The sequence below is a fragment of the Nelumbo nucifera genome, chromosome 2 (assembly GCF_055504915.1).
Source record: "Nelumbo nucifera cultivar China Antique chromosome 2, China Antique-T2T, whole genome shotgun sequence".
In the NCBI taxonomy this organism is placed as follows: domain Eukaryota; kingdom Viridiplantae; phylum Streptophyta; class Magnoliopsida; order Proteales; family Nelumbonaceae; genus Nelumbo; species Nelumbo nucifera.
In genome coordinates, this window is record NC_142650.1 from 94,395,757 (window position 1) to 94,418,628 (window position 22,872).

Sequence of the window (22,872 nt, forward strand, 5' to 3'; positions counted from 1 at the left end):
CTAAATCGTTTCCTAATTTGAACTACAAATCAACAAACAATAAGAGAACATGTTGGACAACTGAAATCAGAAAGAAGAAGAATAATCAACTTCGAAATATAATCCAACCAGTATCCAAATTCAAGCAGAGCAACAAAGAAATCCAAATCCAAATTCCCAAGGGAAAGCAAACACAACAAACTAATTCACTTCATCCCATACCCGCACGCTGTGATACAGTAAATCTTAAATACATGAAGAAAACAAACTATCCCAAATTTATTTCTCTTCCCTCTTCTCTTGTTTTCTCGGTACATCATCCATTTTGCAATGCATCTGATGGTGTGCAATCCGGATGCTCCTAGCTGTAGGGCAGCTCGGACGCCTGTCGCCAAGTAGGTCACTCGAACTGCAGGGAAAGGGAGGTATTAGAGAACCCGGGGTGGCTAACCCGGCGAGGTCGCTCCGATGCTTAAGTTAGTAATAGCATATGCAAGCTGAGAGTTTGAGAACAAGGAGAGCTAGAATACACTAAATCGTGCATACCTAAGTCCAGGGGGGTTGATGCCCTTATATAGTTGAGTTGCCGTGGGTCTCATGAAACGACTCCGGGATCCTCAGCCCATGTAGATGAGATCCATTTCCGCTTTAGAAGGAGAGTAACATACTAGTCAATGAAGTCTATCGTTATCGTCTGATTCGGGCGGAGAGAGGATAAGGCCTACCATTACGCGGCATGATCCCGGTAGATTCGGAGTCCGCTAAGAAGATTCTGGATTTGATTACGTGTCACTTCAGTACTTGGGTGTCAAACATGCTTTGGTGCCGAGGTGCCCGAACACCTGGGCTCCCGAACTGCTGACTAGGCTCCCCTTGCCGAGTTGTCATCTTGCTGGTAGGTCATGTCCACGTGGCCTTTACTTACTAGGTCGGGCCAAATCACCTCTCTTCAGAACCTATTGACTACAAAACAAATATGTACAGATATACAGAGAGAAGATGAATCAAAACTAAGTTGTTGAATATAAAAGAAATCATGGCCTTATATAATCCCAGAAATGGAGACACCTATGAATCACAGAATAAAATAAGAGCAGATCCATTGGTGTATGAATATTTTGTAGACATGAACTATACTCACCGATTGCCTAGATTTGGTGTGAAAATCCATTAATGGAAGCAGTGAAGTAGATCAATCCCAAAAAAGAGTAGGAGCAGATCTGAAAAAGATAAAACTAGTCAGTTAGTGAAAGGAAAAAAGAAGGAAGAATGAGGAAGAAGAGGAGAGGAAGAAGAAGATTCAATCAGTGGGTAGTTGATTTCGAAGAAGAAGAAGAAAAAGGAGGAGGATAATGGTTTAGCAGTGGTCTTACCTCGCTGGAGGTTGGTTCGGCCCTCTATTCAACGATGGAAGATGAAAAATGAGGAGGGAATTTTTGTCCAAAAAAAAAAAAAAAGATATTCATATCTGGAATGGGAATCACATTCCCTGGGGAGGGGTCAGGAGTGGCCATTCCCCTATACGAGGGATTCCCATTCCCCCTAGAATGGGAATGGGATTCCAATTCTGCCAAACCAAACATTTGGAATCAGAATGGATCATTCCGATTCCGATTCCGAACCCTTATTCCTTCGAACCAAACAGACTCTAAGACTACTTTTTTGCACCAATGGAAGAGGGAGGAATTGGTTTCCCAAAGCCAGCTCTAAAGAACAAGGCCTTAATAAGATTTCGTAAGGAAGAGATGCACTTTGGGTTAAATTTCTCTAACTCAATGTATCTTGGTGGAAAACTGTTCTGCCAACCAAAGGGAGGCTCAAATGCCTCAAGTCTGTGGGCTAGCCTATTGGACTGTAGGCATGATCTAGCAAAGGGTTCCACAGGTGAGATCTTTCTCTGGTGATGTTGTATTGGGGTCCTCCCCACCGGCGATGTTGGATTCCTTTCATAGATTAAAATCCTAGGTATTTTCACTTGGTTGCATCCAATAAAAGAAGAAGGAATCGCATACATTGGCTGTAGTTGACTAATGGTGATTAGATCACTGATGAATGATAGATTTCACAGCTGTTAATTATTTTATTAAGCTATTTACTTCATCTAATACTGGTTTGTCTACTATTGGTTTGATCTATATTTCACCTTTAATTTCTAATGGAAAGAAACATATTCTTGTGGCATACCTTCTATGGAGGGGATCAAATAGGTTCTACTAGTAGAGGGTCTTGTGCAATGATACATGGGAAAAACCGATTAAAAGAGCAATTTAAATATTGGTTTTGTTTTTGTTAGGAGAAATTGAAGCAAAATGAGCTTTGTAACATTTTCAAACATATTCTCCCTACAAATGTCGGTAAAACTATTGCAACACAAGTTAAAGCCTTTGCTTCCTGCTCTTATCTAGCCATTTCAAAATACCTTCACTATAGGAGGGCAAGTTATGGACAATACTAACCTTGCTAAGAAACTAGTCCTTTCAAATCCAATGAAGGCAAGCATGGTATGCTTTTGCTCAATCTTGAAATGGTGAAGGCATTAAACATTAGAGTGGGCTTTTCTTTTGCAGGTCCTAAAGAAATGGTTTCAATAAGTGGTTTTGCAACTTAGGCGTGGTTCCTTGTTCCATAACACTAAAGTAGTGTTTTGTCCGTGAGAATAAGGGTCTGAAATCAAAATTAGAATGGGTCATTCCATTAACAACTGTTTGGTTGGACAGAATCAGAATCCCATTCTCATTCCTGATAGAAAGCCTAGAACGACACTCCTCCATTTGAAGGAATGGTCATTCCCTCTCCCTCCTTTGAAAGTAAAATTTTATTCCTGTTGATTCTAATTTCCATTCCAATTCCTATCTGAAAATAGACCATTAATTCCATTCTCTCCCACCTTCCTCTCCTGATTTCTCTACCTGGCTATGGACAGGAATCTGAGTCCAAATTGTGGTCATATATATCTCTTATTAACTAATCTATAGAGACCGTGAATTTAAACTATAGCGTCGTAGGAAAAGAAAAAACGTATTGGTCAAATCAGAGATCATTTGATTATGGTTTTCTTTTTAATGGAAAATGTAACACCTTAAAGTTAACCTATAAAACAAATTTCAACTTAAACTTGTTGATCTAAATGGCCAGATGCCTTCGATTCAGAATAACCTATTGCCACATTAGCATATTTCGTGCTTGGTGTGGTCAAAGTTTAATAGTGTAGTTGATAAATTGATTCTAGGTGGTTGATGAAATCTCGGATTAGAAGGGGTCTCTCTCTCTCAACAATAAACTTTTGTAATATTTTGTGCTAGAGGTCTCAATATATGTAGGGTCCTCTAGTCTATCAGCAATATATGAAAATCTGAGAAAATTAAGCTTCACTTGGGACTGCTGCATCCTTGGCTCATAATCACATTCTCTAGTTTCATATTAGAGGAACTGAGCAAGTGTAATAGCCCATTTATTTTGTGTGCATCTGCAATTACATGGTCTTGCACTCTTTTATCATAGACCCTGTCACACCATAAAAACGCCCTGCTTTTAAAGTTTAAACCCCTCTTTCTCTCCTTCTAGCTTTGCCCTAACAAATTACATGAGAGGGGAGAAAGCACTCTCTTCGAAAGGAGATAACCACATTTTTGCTTCAATCAGCACTCTTTTTGCATTAGGAAATCACATTATTTTCTCATCTGTCTCAAACTAGAGCAGATCTGAGCATTAGGAAATCAAATCAAGCATTGTTCATTGCAATCAAACTTAGAAAAGTTCCTATTCATCCATAGAAAACTCTCTGTTCAGTCTACAACGAAGCGATCTGACCTTTTTCCTCTACTTTTCGATTGGAGATACACACACATCTGATCTGATCCCAACACCCTTGGTTATTTCGAATCCAATCCTATTCGGTGAGCTCTTTGATGTTATTGTCTGTGTTTGAAATTTTTGTTTTAACAAAACCTTCACTTTATTTTGTTTGTTGTACATCTTCATTTGCATCTGAGAATTAAGCCAAAGAGGGGTGAATCTTGTCTCCTACCTTGGTGGCTTATATGATCAAATGGAGAGATTTTGATCTATATGGTCAGATGCCCTCGATTCAGAATAACCTTGGTGTGTATGGATAAATCCTGCACCAAGGAAACATATTTGTCTTGTCTCCTACCTTCATTTACTATTTGTTATTCATATTATCAAACTATTGCCACATTAGAACGTTTCTTACAAGGTATTATCAAAGTATAGTAAGAATAGTTGATAAATTCTGGTTGGTGAATTCTCATATTAGAAGGGTCCCTTCAAACAATAAACTTTTATCTTTGGGTCATAATCACTTCCCTGGTTTCATATTAAAGGCACTGAGCAATTGTTGGAGGACATTTGTAATATAAAAAATACAATTGAAAAGCTACGGATTGTATCATGTTAAACCTTATAGAGTCAACTCAGATTTGGAAATTACAAGTTGCTGAGTCGGGTCAGGTTTGGGTGTAAAGATTGAAGGGTTAGACTAGGGTTGATGCAAATCCATGCTGAAAACAATCAGTTGGCATCCCTTGTATTCCTTCAACTCTTTCCAGTGGAGCTCTTGCTTTGGTGTCCAGATCCGCTACCCACAGAAGCTACCCATAAATGTACCCACATGAAAATACAGGTGCAATCACAAAACCCACCCACATAAAAATACAGCCGCATATCGCGAAGGTCTTCCATGGATGACAACACACGAGTAAGGGAGATGCTCCCGACATTGACATTGTTGTGATTATGTGGCCGTGGTGTCTTCTGGTTAGCGTCTGGTTGGTAGTAGATGGGGGCTCCTTATTGCTCCATAGGACCTGGGAATCAACGAGGGACAGATCACTGTCGTCGAGGCGCTTCTACGTTTTGATGGAACTCACCGCTCCCCAGGCCCCCTCGTCTGTCTGCTCCAGGGCGGCCAACACCACCCTTGCTCTCCTTGCCCACCCTTCCTTCCCATAGCCATTGTACCCAAATCCTCCACCATAACACAGATGAATACCCATTAGATTTCCACAGAAATCATTGATGTGGTCATGGCCTGTGAACACTGCCTTCACGTCCCCTCTTTCTTTCATGGTTGTGAAGAAACCCGAGTTCATAGAAGCTGACTTAACATTCTCCTGCTTCACACTCACTATGTTGGATGATTTTACCGTCGCATATTCAGGCAATGGGATGTGGAAGTACACAAGTCCCGGTGCCGACTCTTTCTGGGGCTCCGGTTCTTTTCTGAATGCTTTCTGCAGGAAATGTATTAACAGAAAACATTAAATCGAGTGAAATTAGTCGAAAGGAGTAAAACTAATTTCTGAAGCAAAAGTACCTCAAGCTCGTCAGAAGTTCTTTTGAACCAGAGCTGCTGTGAGAGTTTGATCCAATCATAGCCAGGAATGGAAGGAACGTCACTGGTGCCTCCGCTGTCAAGAAAGTATAGATTGAGAACTGACTTGTTGTGGAGACTGGAGCCCTCAACCCCACCTACCTCCAGGTTGTAGTTCCCAAATCCATCGATGGTGTATCCTGGAGGGTTGAGCTGAGACAAGCTGCCGTTCATGGTAACGATGTGTTTCATCATTTCCTCACTTGACAGTGTCGATGGACGGTCATGGGTCCCAAGGACGGCAGCCCATGGGATTCTCGACGACACAGCTGGGCTAAACGCTGCGTCCATGGATGTTGCATTCCCCGCGTAATAAAAGATGTTATCTCCTGCTCCACAACCCAAATCCAATAGAAAGGTGTCAAATTAATTTGAGAACAAATTTTAAAAAGAACAGTTCATCTGATCGGGTTTCGCCAACTAGCTAGCTATAGTAGAGACGGAAAACAAAAGCCAGAAGAAGAGGAAGAGAATACTACCAGTGAAGACGATGAGATCGGGGCTCTCAAGACGGATCAGGCGCTCAAGGAAGGCCGTGGTGTTGAGGTCAGAGCACGATGCCATCTGCTCCGGCAATACGTCCTGACAACGTGTTTTGTTTCCATTGGCGTAATGCATGTCTGCAACCTGCAAGATCTTAAACTCTCCATTTCTGTGGAAACGGAGCTGAGCCTGAGGACGTGGATCAATGGCAGACACAAATATCGGAAGAGTGGAAAGACAGATAAAGAAGATACAGGAGGAGTAGGAAGGTGAATCTCGGGATTCCATTTTTGCTGATTTCTTCCGTTCTCTCTTGCTACTATTTATAACCTTCCAGCATGCGGCCGCCTAAACCAACCTCATCGCATAAAAAGAAGTTTACTTTTGTATAAGATTATAGTAGTCTGGACCAGTGCAATGCATGGGCTTAAGCAAAAATTGAAGCCAAAGAAGATCTATGATATTCCTAATGAACTTAACCACACCAACTCGAGCATTATTCTTCAGGTTATATGAAGCTAGTTTCATCAAAATCTAAATTGCACCCTAATGGTAGTGGCCAATTTCCTTCATTCTGCTCTTTATTAATTATTACTTTTCTTAATTTTCATTAACTTTATTAATGAATTTATTTTTTAAATTTTTATGGGATTTTTAAATTAAAATAAAATAGTTTTAATTATCAAAATATTATTTTTAACTTTTACTACTTTTATTAATACTTATTTTGTACTAATTTTTGTTAGTGATTTTTATATTTTCCTTATTTTTTTTGTTTAATAAATTTCATCTATAATTACTATCTTTTATTAATTCTTTTTCTCTTAAATGGACTTTAAATTCATAAAAATCATTTGAAAAATAATTATATAATTTTTAATTTTACATTAAATTATTTCTTTTAAATTTTTTAATCTTTTACTTCATTAATTTTGAAGCATTGTTAGGTTTCTAGCTGTATCTCCATATCTTTAGATGAAGCCAGGGTTAGCAGCTATTATAAAGGGCTATACCCTTGCCTTGAGCCTAGACTAACCTAGGTTTTGGGCTTGAAACATAAGCCTAAGGCTCAAGCCTTTGACTTATATGTTCAATTACTTAATATATATTATTTTTTATTGTATGTCATGCAATGTATATTAAAATTCATTTTATACATTATATAATATAGAATATTATATATAATATATATTATAGGCATTATATTATAAAATTTATATATAGAATATTATATGAATATGTATGTGGGCTAGGTTAGGCCTAAAGTTTTGACCATGGCCTAATCTTTAAATTTGTGGGCCAAATGCGAACCCAAACCCAATCTGACCCTAAAAATAAAACATTGGCTAAAGATCAACATCTCCATGCCAAGATGAAAATGATCTTGGAGGAATTCCATACACACACACACATATATATATATATATATGGAATTCCTAACCCTAAAAGTAAAATACTACTGCAAGTTCCGGTTTAGAAAGTGATTATCGATAAATTCCATTCTGCCTTTTTTATTATTTTCCAACATTTGCTACACTTTATATGATTAGGGCTAGTGTTTTAAAATAAGACCTTAGAGGCTAATTTTTTTTTTTATCCAAGTTGCAGGTCAGTGGTTCAACCATCCAAATTTAACAAGTTAACTTGCGATATCATATATTCATACCATTTTTTTATAAATTAAGAAAGCTAAAAATTGATATAGTATAGTTGAATAATCCAAAATTTTTCAGTCTATAACTCACTGATAAGGGCTCTCCCTGCAAATGGATCATGTGACCTTCTGACTAATAGAGAACAAGGGTTTAGATCCATAATTCAAGCTACTTTAATTATCATAAAATTAGAAGAAAAAAACAATCCATAAACTCGGGTCAATAGACGGAACCTCAAAGGTCATAACCCTTTGGCTCCATGTCTTTATAGTGCAATTTTATTTGTATTAATATAAATATATGGGAGTATAAATCAACAAATGAGAAGAATGCAAATTCTAGTTTATTTTAGCTTTGGGTTGTCTTACATTATTAAAGGTTTTACTTCGTTTGTATTGCAACTAAAAAAAATAAGGCAAATAAAAAAAACAAAAAAAATAGATTGGAATTTGCACCACCCATTGTTTTGCGCCAGTGCAAATAAAATTGCACTGGAACCAAACCAGGCCTTTAGATTTTTCACATTTAATTAATATATTTGGTCTGTTGTAAATGAATATACACTGCAAAAGAACATTAGCCTTCGTAACAAATTAAATCTATATTTGTTTAAGGATCAATCTTTTATTAACTGCTCTCGGTAGAGACAGAATGAATGGATGAAATCAAGTACCGTCAGTTCATGCCAACTCCACACAGATGACAATCATAGATTATAAATTAATTCAAACCTGAATTTAAGCCCATTTAATATACATGGCATCCAATTATAATGAGCATATGGGTCCAATAAAAGATCATTTTTTGCACATGTTCTGCCATTTTAAAATGAAGTCAAATGGAATTAAGGGGCGCTGTCATTCAGAATTCTGTGCCAAATCACAGGCAAGATGCAGTTCATATGGGAGGCTGTCATTCAGAGTCATATACGCCACCACAGTTCAGATTTTCTACCTACAAGAACTCTACTCACACTTATACATATGATATATGATATAGAAGCTACACAGGAAACATCTTTAGTGCATACATGTTATTATGCATGGGAGATATTCCCAATGTAGGGATGTAGTATTTTCTGGGTAGGTGTAGGTAAAACTCTTATGGGTAGGAGAGCCAGAGTTGCACCACCAAGCATGAGCTACACACCTGTAAGGCCTCGTTTTCTTTTTGGAAAGTAACTTATTCCGGTAAATGTTTATTTAATTGGATAAATAATACTTAAGAAAATAATTTTTTCTTGGATTCCACATAAATCTAAAAGAGGAATATTAGTATATCTTGATCAATAAAAATCAAAATCTCATTAACCAACTTTCCACTATAACTGACCTATTCATCATTATGATAGTCTAGTATTAATCATACACCAATACCTTTGGCATAACCAAATTAAAAATAAAGGTTCGACTATTCTACCAAAAACATTAGGGGCTGTTACATAAACATGCATGGCTGGATTGTTTGCTTGAAAACCAAAACAACTTTGACGCCCACAAATAATATTGACGGAATGGGAAAAATGCAATGAAAAAGAATAATCTTACAGCTCAATGCAAAACATTCCACCTGATCTTGTGAAGCTACATAAACAAGACTATCAAAGACTTCATGTTCTTTGTATTACTTAATTACTAGCGGAGCGGACCTGCGAAATGGAATCGTTGGCACGTCAACCCGTTGATCTAGTCCTTGGCCAAAAATCGTTGAATCGGTTAATGACCCATTAACCTCAGCAGTCGAACCATTGACCCGTTGACCTATTCAATGGTTTTTAGCTATTTTTTATTTTTTTAATTGACCATTCAGGCAACCGGTTTCGTCTTATCCTAATCTCGGTCCGCAGCAAAAAATCATTGAATCAGTCAATGATTCACTAACCTGGGCAGTTGAACCATTGACCCGTTCAATGGTTTTTGATCATTTTTTTATTTTTTAATTTGTATTATCAAAACGGGCCATCCGTTCGATCTGAACAGTCAAACCGTTAACCCGAAAACCGGTGGCCAGAACGATTCCATTTTTTATGTTGTATAAGTCACACGTTCGAATGACATAACACATATGGTAATGCTTAATGGACCTCACACTCAATTTTTTGCATGTCATTTTTGTTGTCAGAATGGGTCGTCCGTTTTTTATGATTTTTTTTAATTGGAAATTGTCCAAGCAACCAATTCCGTTTTACCCCAATCCTGGTCCATGGCCAAAAACCATTGAATTAGTCGACGATTCATTGACCTGAGTGGTTGAACCGTTAACCCATTGACCCGTTCCATGGTTTTTGGCTGTTTTTTTTTTTATTGTTTTAATTTTTATTGTCAGAACGGGTCATCCGTTCGAATTGGACGGTCAAATCGTTAATCCGAAAATCAGTGGCCAGAACTATTCCATTTTTGGGTCATATGAGTCACACGCTCGAATGACATAACATGTATGATACTGCTCAATGGACCTCACACACTCAATTTTTTGCTTGTAATTTTTGTTGTCAGAACAGACTGTCCATTTGAACTGGACGATTGAACCGTTGACCTGAAAACCGGGGGCCAAAACGGTTCTATAAATTTTTTCTTATAATTTTTTGTTGTCAAGACAGGCTATTCGTTTGAACCGAACGACCGAACCATCGATCCAAAAACCAATGGCTAGAACGGTTCCGTTTTCGGGTCGTATGAGTCACACTCAAATGACATAACACGTATGATACTACTTAATGGATCTTGCAAACTCAATTTTTTGCCTATAATTTTTGTTGTTAGAACGGATTGTCCGTTCGAACCGGATGATCAAACCGTCGACCCAAAAACCGGTGGCCATAATTGTTCCATAATTTTTTGCTTGTAATTTTTGTTGTAAGAACAGGCCATCTGTTCAAACCGAACGGTCGAACCATTGGATGTTAGAATGTTATTAACAACATTTATCAATAATGGTAAGTAATTATACTATTTAATTAAATAATCATTAGTTATTTTTAATATAATTAATAATTTATAAATAGGATTTATTAACAATATTCATTAATTAATAATTACCAAATTTAAATTAAGTTAACAATATTTATTAGTAATAGTTAGTAATTATATTAAATAATCAATAACAATACTTTTAATAACATTTTTAATTATTTTGAATATAAAAATAATTACTATATTTATTAACAATATTTATTAATAATAGTATTTATAATTTTGTTTTAAAGTAAAATTTAAGTAAATATCTATTTGTTAACAATATTTATAATTATAATAACTAATTATATATTTATTAAATTACTGTAATAATCAGTAATCATTAAAATTGGGTTACTAAATTTATTAACAATATTTTTTAATAACAATATTTATAATTTTGATTTAAAGTAAAATTAAAATAAATATCTAGTTATTAACAATATTTATAATAACAGTAATTATTAATTATAATCACTAATTATATATTTATTAAAATACTGTATTAATCAGTAATTATTATTACAGTAATTATACAATTACACTATTAATTAGTAATTATTGTTATTAATTAGTAATTACGTAGTAATTATTTTTATTAATTAATAATTAATTATTAATTAATTACTGGAAATGGGTGCATGTTATTACACTATTAATTACTGTAATTAATTCATAATTATTGTTATTAGTTAGTATTAAATAGTAATTATTGTTATTAATTAATAATTAATTAGTAATTAATTACTGGAAATGGGTTAATTATTAATTATAATCACTAATTATATATTTATTAAATTACTGTAATAATCAGTAATTATATAATTACACTATTAATTACTAATTAATAGTATTAATTACTGGAAATGAGTGCATATTATTACACTATTCGTTATTGTAATTAATTAATAATTATTGTTATCAGTTAGTAATTAATTAATAATTATTGTTATTAATTAGTAATTAATTATTGTTTATGATGTATTGTTTTTCTTTTTATTGCTTTTTGGGCTGGATTGAGATGGTAAGATTGTGTGTTTTGTATTTCGGTTTTTCTTTTTATTACCTTTTGATAATGGTTAATTAATAAAATTTAAGGTGGTTGCCCCTCCACCTAGTGTAAATTTTGGGGTCTCAAGAAAAAAACGAGAATAATCTTGAAAGAGAACTCAAAAATAATCTCGATGGGAGAAATTTCAAAAAGCATGTAGAAGAAGAAGGAAAAAACCTATACCAATTCTAAAAACAAATTAACATTAGAATAATGTCCCATATGCTTATCCACCTCTATTATCCATCCTGTCCCATTTTTTGGGAGAGATACTGAGTCACCATCTTGTCATGGGGTTAATCAATGAAGCCCCTATATGGCGCTTGATTGTATTGAAAAAGCTTATAAAATAAAGCAATAAGCAACAAAGGTAACAATGATAGTACACAAATTAGTCAAAAGGCACTTTGTATTGCAATTGAAATGACAAGTACAAACATATAAATTCGTGTCAAGGGGACGGTTTAACAATTACACATTCTTAGTGCCACTCAACTACCTACCTCCCCTCAAAGAATAATTTAAGCTTTTCATGGGAGTGACAAAAAGATACAATAAGAGTGGTGAAAAATCATACTTATAATTACAATAACCCCACCCAAGAGACATTCAATGACAAACTAAGAGATCTGTTGTTTGTAGTCTCCTCCACTTAATTCGATCTTCATCCTCAAAGATCAATTTCTACTTTCTATTTGAATCTGTTCTTTGAATCTACGGTCTTCATCCTAGGGTAGGGAATCCTATGACTGTTTTAGATTAAGTCCTTTCCTAACCGCTTCAAGGTATGAAATGTAATGATTTGGCTTAGTTGAAGGGGATGTTGGGGCTAGGTTTAGCTTAAAATGAGTTTTTGGATTATTGGGGCACTTGTTCCAATGATTTTTCCCCAAAGGTCTTTCCTCACAGGGCCACTACAAGGATTGGATTTAGGCCATATTGGGCTATGTTCCCTAATTAGAGTGGTTGGCACTCTCTCCTTCCAGTTGGTTTGATAGTTGATGTGTGTTGTTGGAGATGGCTTTGGGTCTTCTTGACATCTTCTTCATTGGATAATTGTTGCACTAATGCTAGTGCTAGAAAGCCTTCAATGGAGATTGCTTCCTTGTGATGATTTCTTGATTCATCCTAGTGTTGGTGTGAAATGTTGGAGTGGGGGTCCTCTCTACTGTTGGCATGGCATTGCTGCTAGGTTTGTGTTCTTGGTATAGTTGTGGGGCTAACATTTGCTTCCCATGTACCTAGAATGCAGTTGTCACTTAAATCATGCAAGGGGAACGTTTGTCTAGAATGAATAGGCTATCAATGTGTGTGGCATGAAGGTTGTTTCTTCCTGATCAAAAACCATATTCTAGGGACAAGTTGAAAATCATCCAAAGGTACCAGAGATCAGTCGATAATTCTCCTCCATGGTCCCCTTAGAACTTTATTCCACGAATCATGTCTTTACTACAAGAAAAATGACTTTTAGTGATAGTTAAAACTGCCACTAAAACCTTTATCGATTGACAAAGTGCCACTAAAACCTTTATCGATTGACAAAGTGCCACTAAAGCAAGTATCTAAAAGTTTTAGCAGCAGTTTTAGTCACTTTCAGTAAAACATAGAAAACTGCTGTTAGAAATCGGAATTTTAGTCCAGAGCCAACGGGGGAACAATGTCAACAAATTGGTCTTTGATAAGATCCTTGTCCTTGACCATAACCTCTACTATAGATGATTGCCATATTTTTGGAGGTTGATGCATTGGAGTCTAATGGGAAATTGGATATGTGAATTTTTTATACCTATGAAAGTCTTTATCCTTGTTGGAATTAAATTCTCCTCATCTTGTTAGTAAACATGGGATTAAATTTAAAGCAAACAATGTTGGAGATATTTCGGTGTTTGGCTCCTTGTTAAGAATCTTGTGCTTTGTGCATGATAGGGAATGGAGCAATCTAACTACATCATCATCAGTCAAATTTAATTGTGTCGTGATTTGTAAATAACTCAATCTATTTGAAGGATTGAAATAGTAGCAGGGCCGAGGAATGTAAACAAAGAGAACCGGCATGCAGTGGCTACACCAACAATGAAGCTGTTCGCACAAAAGGAGGATAAGATGAAATAGTGGTGTCATCACCCCCATTTTTCTCGGCGCGCCACCTGGACCCCAATTTACCCCTTCATCCCAAATTCCCAAAATCCTCTTTTTGCAAATTTACCAAAATACCCCTCCATCTCAAATTCCCAAAATCCTCTTCATCCAAAATACCAAAATAGCCCTCTTTCCCAAATTCTCAAAATCCTCCTCATCCAGATTACCGAACTACCCCTCATGACAAATTCACAAAATACTCCCTCATGCCAAATTACCAAAATACAGTCCATCCCAAATTCGTAAAATCCCCTTATGCCAAATTAACAAATTATCTCATGCTAAATTGCCAAAATGCCTTTCCATGCAAATTCCCAATATCCTCTTCCTCCAAATTACTAAAATACCCCTTCATCGCAAACTTCTAAAATACCCCTTATACTAAATTATCAAAATACCCTTGTCCTAAATTGCAAAAATCCTCCTCATGCCATATTATCAAAATACCCCCATTCTAAATTCTCAAAATTCTCAATAAAATTACCAAAATACTCTCGATGTTGAATTTCCAAAATACCCCTTATGAACCAAATTACTAAAACACCCTTTACTTTTCTAATTACCAAGATACCCCCATTTTCCAAATTGCCATTAATACCTTCCACTTCCTCCAATTGCCAGAATATTCCCCCTTGAACCATGGGCCATCTAGCTCCTCAACATTCTTGAACCCCCAAAATCACTAAAATGCCACTTGCCTCCCCTTAGACTTAGAAATCAGCATAGAGCCCTCAATGTAAACCCTCCTAAAACCTTGAGACAAATCCCAGCCATCCCATCCCCCTTTTACTGACCATGGATCGTGTGACGAGGATTTTTGAATTCTCTCTTCCCTTTAGGCTGAGTTTGGAAGGAGTATGTATTTTGTATTATTTTGTATGTATGTACGTTGTACATATTTACGTTTGTACTGCTTCAAAAATAGCCTTAGCATTTTAGTAAAAATCGGGAAGAATAATTCCCAAGGGGAGGAGGGATATTTCTTCGAGAGAGGCGAGAACTAGGGAGCAGGGGGCGAGACAAAAAAAAGCAGAGTGATGAGACCCCGAGAGGCTGGGGAAATGGAGGGGTAGTCGGTCTTCTCGTTTCTTTTCTAGAGGTTGTGCCATCGTAGCTTCGTTCTTAGTAATAAAGCACATGTTTTGAGGGAAAAGGCTTGATAATAGCCATATGAGATCCATTTATTATATAGATATTAAAGTATGACTAAAATAGGCAAGGTTGTTTATTCAAGCACTCGATTGTCTTCATACCTCACTAATAGCGAAAGGGAGGGAGTCTATTACACATTTAAACCTCGTGTGGAAAGAGGGAATCCATTGAACCTTACGTGGAAGGAGGGAACCTGTTGTGCATTTCTCAGAGGTAATGTATTCGAATTACAAGCATTCACCACTTTACCTGTATTCAAGATATACAAAAGTAAACATTTTCATGTTTATAAAGTATTGTCAATGTTTTTGTGTTTGTCATTTTCAGCTAGTTCTAATTACCAGTACCCAAGTTATTGTTCATTAGCTTTTGTTGCTTATAGTTTTTCTAAAACAATTATACATTGTTTATAATGCAAATTAATTGTCTTCGATTTGTTTAATCTTTGATTGAATGTTTATGCTCTAAATTGTTTTTTCTTACATATAAAGGTCTAAACCATCGGCTGTGGATGTGGCTCTGCAATTGAAATAGTTGATAGGTAAGAAATTTGAGAATAACATAGGCTTGCAATACGTAGGAGGGAGGGTAAAGCTCATTGATAACTTTTGCAATACGTAGGAGGGAGTCAGGTCAGCTCATTTTGAGGAACCTGAACCTCTGACAAAGTGGTGACCTCCAGAGAGGGGGTCTCGTCTTCTACTCGAGGTCGGGACCCGGACAACTCCGGTCCTAACACGATGACCTCGGACAGGTTACTGTCCTTAATAGCTCGTTACCGTCTCCCCGACACCCTTGTCTTCAGTATTCCCTTGGGTCAGTACCCTTGGGATCACAATCATTATGATGTCGTGGTTTTTAAGGAGCAGCTCGTGGTCGGGCTGTGGTTCTCGCTTCACCCCTTCATCATAGAGATTATTATGTTCTTTAACATCACCATCAATCAGCTTCACCCAAACTCCATCCGTACTATTATTGGTATGATCTCACTCTTCCACGAGTATACCGACCTCTCTCTAGATACCTTTAGCTCGATTTGTTCCATTAAGAAAAAATCCTCTTGTCTGCTCAGTGACACCCGGAAAAGTTACTAATTTTCACCTCGCATCGGGTAAAAGGTTCTATTCGGTAATCCGGACAAGATATCGACTTGGAAGAGAAGATACTTCTTTGTTCGGAACCCCGAAGGATGGCCATTCCTGACTCACTGGCAAGTGAACATTAAAGACCCCGAGGTGATGCTGGATGTAGAGACTAGGGCAATCATCCATTTTGGGAGGGACCTTGGCCTAGAGATGAGAGACTTCCCGGCCGAGGAGAAGCTTGTGCGAGTTGGGCTGAATCCTCCTAGTAGACCTCTACTTCGGCACGCACATTACTTCTCTCTTTTTCTCTTATTTGCACTTACCTCATCTCATAGCTGACAAGAATTCTTTTTCCTTTGAAGGAGCTATGACGGGTGTCGATGCCGCTAACCTCCTGAAGAGCATTCAAAAAGTCGACGAGCGGATCTATCCAGTTCGGTTCCGCTACAGACATAGGAGCCACCTCTTCTGCCCCCGCGAAAATGCTAGGGCGAGGCAGGTCTTCGACGTATATTGTCCGCTTCGCGTTCTCCCTGGTATTGGCCAATCAAGACAGTGCATCGGCCTCAGCGTTCTCAGACCTCAGTATCTGCTTAAAGAATCACGAGTCAAAGTTCAGTAAAATCTCTCTAACCTTGGTTAAGTATGCTGCCATGGTTTGGTCGCGAGCCTCATAATCACCGTTAACCTAGTTGACCACCGATTGTGAGCCGCTGCACACGACGAGGTGTTTTACGTCCATTTCCTTTGCTAAGTTGAGCTCGGAAATCAGCGCTTCGCACTCTGCCTCATTGTTCGACGCATCAAATCCAAACCGAAGAGCATACTCCAACTCCACCTCGCTTAGGCCGTACAACATCAGCCCAATGCCGCTGCCTCGCAGATTCGGTGAGCCATCTACATGAAGAATTTAGGGCTCTTGGTCCCACATTAGTCCAATCCTAATGGGACAGGTGCCATACTGGATGATGCTTCCAACGCAATAGCGTGCTTAGTCAGTATCGAGGTTCGTGCGCTGAACGTGCATTCTGCGATTAAATCAGCCAAGACATAGGCTTTGAGCATTGGGTGGGGCTCGAACTGGATGTTATATTCACTTAGTTTGATGGACCATTTCGTCAGTCTCCCAAACACCTCGGGCTTGAGCAAAATCTGTCACAGAGGCTTGTTGGTGAGGGTGACAATGGTGTATCTTGACTATGGGGCAGGGAAAGGGATGGGGTGCCCTGCCTTGAACCTACCCCGTTGTCATTCCTATATAATTGTTAATTACTAGTGGAATTAATTAAAATGTTAACTTTTATAATTATTTTTATTTATTTAAAATTAATTAAAATTTCATTTAAAAATAATAAAAAGAATAAAAATTATTAAAATTACTACAGATTATTAATAAAACTAAATTTATTAAAAAATATTTATTCATATTCAATTAACAATAATTATTTTTTATATATCAACATTGAATGAAAAATAAAATTATTAAAAGAGTTAGGTGGATGTAGTGAGAAATGATTTAAGCGCCTAATTTGACTACGAGTAGGGAACCGAACATATAACGATACAGAATTTGGTGACGATGTCAGAAGTCAGAACTATCAATAATGTGGGTCTCTTGGCTATAACATAGTCAGGATCAGCTGTTCAACAGAAACATACACGATACTTCATCAAACAAACTACATGAAATATTGTTAATACTTCATCAAAAACCTTTTAACGTAACTTATCAAGAAAAAAATCATTTTCATGTAAATTCATTATTATAAATAATAGTCCTTGGAGAAAATGAATATCACTGGTCTGAACTCTGAATGCATAAAATTATAATAGGCACTTAATGTGGTGGACGCCAAATTTGATGGAATTCCAAGGCATCACGCCAAATTTTAACAACCCAATTAAACTGTAGTTTTTTAAAAAATCTGCTCGATCTAAATTTAATACATATTACTATGACTGTGCATTTGTTTACATTAAATTAACATGGGTTTATTAATAAAGTTGATTAAAATATTGAATTTTTTTTAAATGGGACAAAAATGCCCCTTTTAATAATGAATTTTTATGGTTAAAATAGTCATTTCTATTTTTACTTGGGAAATAAAAGAACATGGGTAAATACACTTACCCGGGTAAGTGTTTCCTAGGAAAAACTTACCCAGATAAGTAACTTACCGAAAAGCGAACGGGCCCTTAATTCACTTATTAACGAAAAATCTACCAGAAAAGACATGATACCAGATAGGAGTAGCAACAGGGCCGGTTTCGAGTGGGGTTGGGGATTATATTTCTTGTCCCTCACACCGACTTTGAAATAAATCTCAGTCCTTGACTCTTATCCCTGTCGGAGATAAAAATTGCTCTCCATCCCTGATCCCTGAAGGAAATGGATTTCCAGTCAAGACTCTGAACGCTTACAATTTTTAAATTAAAATAAGTTTGAAAAATAAATTTACATAAAATAAGGAATTGGTCACGTTTATGATACTGACTGATTGATTATAAGTTTTCGGGCATCATAGTTGAATCCAACATTAATATACATAAAATAATATAATATAATATTGTATTTTGATGATTTTTTTGTTTAATTTATTACTGATACACAATACTTGAATCTGATCCAAGCCCAATAAAAATCACATGGATATGGATAAGATTCGATTCTAATTCAACTATAATAGGCTTAAACTCAAACCTGTCCAAATCCGACCCACTTATATTCCCAATTCTATACTTATTAACCATGCAAATTAATAATATGGGTCCCATACAATCTCTGCAACTTAAGAATAAGGTTCAAAGTATCCACATATATCAGTCTGTGACGGCCGATAAATATAATACTGAGAACACCCCGTACACCCCTATAGAGAGTGTATCAGAGTTCTGACTGATTCAGGAGGTGGAGGAGCTCTAAATCGACCTACCGGCATATCGGGCGTATCAATATTTAAAACCTTACTTAACAAGATTAATGCTCAAGAAGCTTATCAAATCTGGAGTGTGTATATTGCATTTGTTCTGATTACATTTCACCAAAACATGACTAATTGGTAATAAAAGGTTGATTAGATTCATTGTAGTTCTCCTAGCTCCTTGGTCTATTGTCTTGTTCTTGATTGATTTTGAATTTTTGATAGTTGCGTCTACATTTCCACGTTACATATTGTCACGTTGGTCAATGTCGCCACCTTAATGGAAAAGTCAAGTCAGTTAAATCTCTTCCTTAATTCCATGTCACATATTCTTTTCCTTAATTAGTTATTATTTGCTGGTTGTCTATTCTTGTCGGCATTTTGATTGTATTCTTTAGCATTATTCAACGATCGATCGATGTACCGTTATTTGGAAAATCCACCGTACCCTTTTAAACTTCGGTTTTATCTTTACTCGAACAATTAAACAAAATGACTACACAACATTCTCATCTTCATAGTGATTACAAAATTATGATGGGGCTAATTAGCTCCGAATAATAATAATAAAAAAAAAAAACTTGGGCTGGCCGTATAGGTCTTTGTGCACGTTGTTGTAACAGAGTAATTTCAGGGCATGCAGGTCAGACTGTGAAATCCAGTCCTCAATCAACGGGTTTTGTTTATTCAGTTCCAAGAGTTAAAAATTGGTATGTGTAGGTGAGAGAGTTTTGGATAAGAAATCAATTGAGCGAATTGTTCTTTCATGATCAAGTAATTTAATTACTAGTGTCATTGTTATACTTATTGGACTCTTTCCTAATTAGTTAGAGGGTCTAACCGCCGGCGGGAGGCGGCCGGGAGCTGTCTTATGGTTGGTGCAAAGCAAAAGTACACGTGGTACAGATGTGGATGGGTTCGTTCGGATCTGGTCTCCTAATTGGGAAAGTCGTGTAAGCATGGAGTAATGAAAACCAAACCCATTTGAATGGTCTCTAATCTCTACATGCTTGCATGGATTTGTCTATATATATAATCTTTCCTCTTCGATATCTACATATATCGGTCACCTCATCATAGACTCTCGGTCTCTCCACCCTCACATAATACAGAATACACCCAACGTAACAGACAACAAGCTATACCTTTTTGCAAGCAAAAGATCGATGGCTTCCTCTAATGCTGCTACTGATCAACCCGTGGTTGAGGGTGACAAGTACAGATCACATATGTATGGAGAAGGAGAGAAGAATACCAAATGGAGGCTTGGTGCTCCTCCCAACTACGATGCTGTGAACAAGCTCTTCGAAGAAGGCCGAACTCAGGTTTCAATTCTCTCTTCTCTCTCTCTCTCTCTAACATATCACTCACAGCTCTAAGGTTCTATTAGCAATGAAATAGCTAGCTTTGACTACTACTACTCTGATCAGTATTTAATATTATATTCTTCTGATCATTTTGTAGGAATGGCCAAAAGGGTCACTGGAGGAAAGAGTCCAAAATCTTGTGAAGACATGGGAAATGGAGATCGTGCATAAGGTCGATCCGGCTGATTATAAAACTATAAACACTACAAACTTTACAATCAGCATAAATGGTACAATCTAAGTACTGCATACTGATATCTCTTCTTTCTCCCTTCATATAATTAGTTAACTATATATTTCTATCTGCAAACTAAACTTCTCATTGAAACAACCGGTGGGTGAAATGTAGGAGGTAAACCAGTGCCACTTGAAGAGGTTGGGAGAATTGGAAGTTACAATTTATTCCTACAAACACCCTTGCCACCGAACTTACGTGTTTATGATCCATCCCTTGAAACAAGTCAATCGGCGTCTCAGGCTTTCCTCACCACATTCTCTCGTGGGTTCGCTGTGGAAATTCTTCAAGTATATTCAGGTCCTCCGGTGATTGCCTACAAGTTCAGGCACTGGTCTTTCATGGAGGGTCCTTTCAAAGGCCATGCTCCCACTGGGGAATTGGTGGAGTTCCATGGAATTGGCATCTTTCATGTACGTCTCTTTCTCTCTCTCTCTCTATTCACCTACCTTATTCAATTCCTTCTTAGTTTTCTGCACCATTTTCATCTTATTAGTAGCTAGTATGTAATTTCTTTATGAGATTAATTAGGAATGGAATTGCTTACTCATTTTGTTGTGTGGGGTTCCATCGATCTTATTCTTCAGATGGATGAATTGATGCGCGTTAAGAGGGTAGAATTCTTTTATGATGGAAACGAATTGCTGGCAAGTCTTATCAAAGGGCCTTCTATAGATGGATCAGAGGCCTCAACCAAAGCATCTGGGGGTTGCCCATTCTTCAACAAAGTTACTCAAGCTTAACTGCCGTTTTGAAGCATGCATATATGTTCTCTTATATATCTTAATTAATAAAATGCCATGACTCTATGTGAGAAACTGCATGTGATGTGTAGGTGGAATAAATGGCATTTCTGCATCGTTTGTTCTTTTCATCATTTATGTTGAAGTGAAAGTTGGAATAATGAGAAGTAATGTTGTAATAAATGAAACTTATTTGCTTACATTGTCAAATAATTAGGGGGGAGCATTATGGACTTTTCCTTAACTAAAACGCCCACACTTTTGAATTTTGTCCTTTTCTAAGCATCAAGCAAAAATGTAATTTGAATTACTACTTTTCACTTGATTCAAGTCTTTCTCACTAAGTTCTTTACATATATGAACATCAACAACACCGGTTAAAAGCATTTGTGTATCCACAGTTCGGTTTCCTCTTCAATTTGGGGACATTTTTTCAAGAGTTTGGTGGTTTACTGGTCTATGCCTAAGTTTGTGAAGGAGCTGCTATTGGGTTGGAGATTGGAGGGTTTTAGCAAGAAAGGTAATCTTGTTTGGAATACCATTCTGCATGTTGTTTTTTAGTCCATTTGGAATGAAAGAAACAACAGAATCTTCTATTAGAGCTGTTCATAATAAGACCCAAACAGACCAAACCGACCAACCCGAGTTGGTTGGTTTTCCTTCAGCACCGGTTGGTTCGATTTCCGTTTTCAAGTGTGAAAACCGAAACCGAACCAACCCAAACTGACTTAGATATATATTATATATATAATATATTTCAGATATTATTAATATATATATATATTTCAGCTTTATTTCAAAAATATACAAATTATATATAAAATTTCTGATATATAAAATATCATTTTTAATCCATCCAATCATTTTTAATTTTCAGGCGTCCAACATTTGCCTTCTTAGACTTGAATCTTTTACCGTTCACACCGAGAGAATCATTCACAAAACCGACCAAAACCGACCCAACCCGATTCAAACCGACCAGGTCGGTTTTACTTAGTACTGGGTCGGTTTCGGTTTCATTTCTAGATAAACCGACCAGGTCGGGTTGGTTGGAAAAACGCCAATAAACTCACTCAACCCGACCCGTGAACAGCCCTATCTTCTATAATCAATCTAAAAGCCTAGAAGAGGTGGTGCAGAAAGTAGTGGCGAAGATTTGTTCCTAGGTGTCGGTGAATGAAGAGTTTAAAAATCTAAAAGCCCAGAATTGACCCTAAAATAATAACTCACAAGCTTAATGTCGACCCTCTAGTTAGACCACTAAGACAAAGAAAACGCAACCTTGCCCCGGAACGATGGAGGGAAGTCGATGAAGGGGTCGGGAAGCTCCTCGCAACAGACTTCATTAAGAAAGTCCATTACTCGAGCTGGGTTGCCAACCCTGTGCTGGTGAAGAAGGCCAACGGAAAGTGGCGCATGTGCGTCGACTACACCGACCTGAACAGAGCCTTCCCAAAAGACTGCTTCCCTCTGCCTAAGATTGACCGCCTAGTAGGCACGACCTCGAGGCATGAGTTGCTGAGTTATCTAGACGCCTATTCCAATTACAATCAGATTAGGATGGATCCTACTAACCAGGATAAGACTACATTTGAAACTGAGGTCGGGCTATACTGTTATAAGGTTATGCCCTTCGGATTGAAAAACGTTGGGGCAACATTCCAGCGCCTTGTAAACAAAGTTTTTAAACCATTAATTGGCAATAAAATTGAGTGT

The 22,872-nt window shown here is 37.0% G+C and overlaps 2 protein-coding genes across 2 annotated transcripts; one reads left to right on the top strand and one right to left on the bottom strand.

Annotated features, from left to right (window-relative positions):
- Positions 1-4,309: 4,309 nt before the first annotated feature.
- LOC148802542 (putative inactive purple acid phosphatase 29) lies at positions 4,310-6,195 on the bottom strand. Its single transcript, XM_088899467.1, has 3 exons — positions 5,851-6,195; positions 5,315-5,700; positions 4,310-5,231 (listed from the first exon to the last, which is right to left on the bottom strand). The coding sequence occupies exons 1-3, from the start codon at positions 6,140-6,142 to the stop codon at positions 4,848-4,850; spliced, it is 1,062 nt and encodes a 353-aa protein (XP_088755593.1). The 5' UTR covers positions 6,143-6,195; the 3' UTR covers positions 4,310-4,847.
- A 13,662-nt stretch (positions 6,196-19,857) lies between these two features.
- On the top strand, positions 19,858-21,171 carry LOC148802543 (pathogen-related protein-like). The gene is made up of 4 exons (XM_088898813.1): positions 19,858-20,136; positions 20,276-20,408; positions 20,528-20,826; positions 21,001-21,171. Exons 1-4 carry the CDS (start codon positions 19,978-19,980, stop codon positions 21,154-21,156), a joined length of 747 nt encoding a protein of 248 aa, XP_088754939.1. The 5' UTR covers positions 19,858-19,977; the 3' UTR covers positions 21,157-21,171.
- Positions 21,172-22,872: the final 1,701 nt, after the last annotated feature.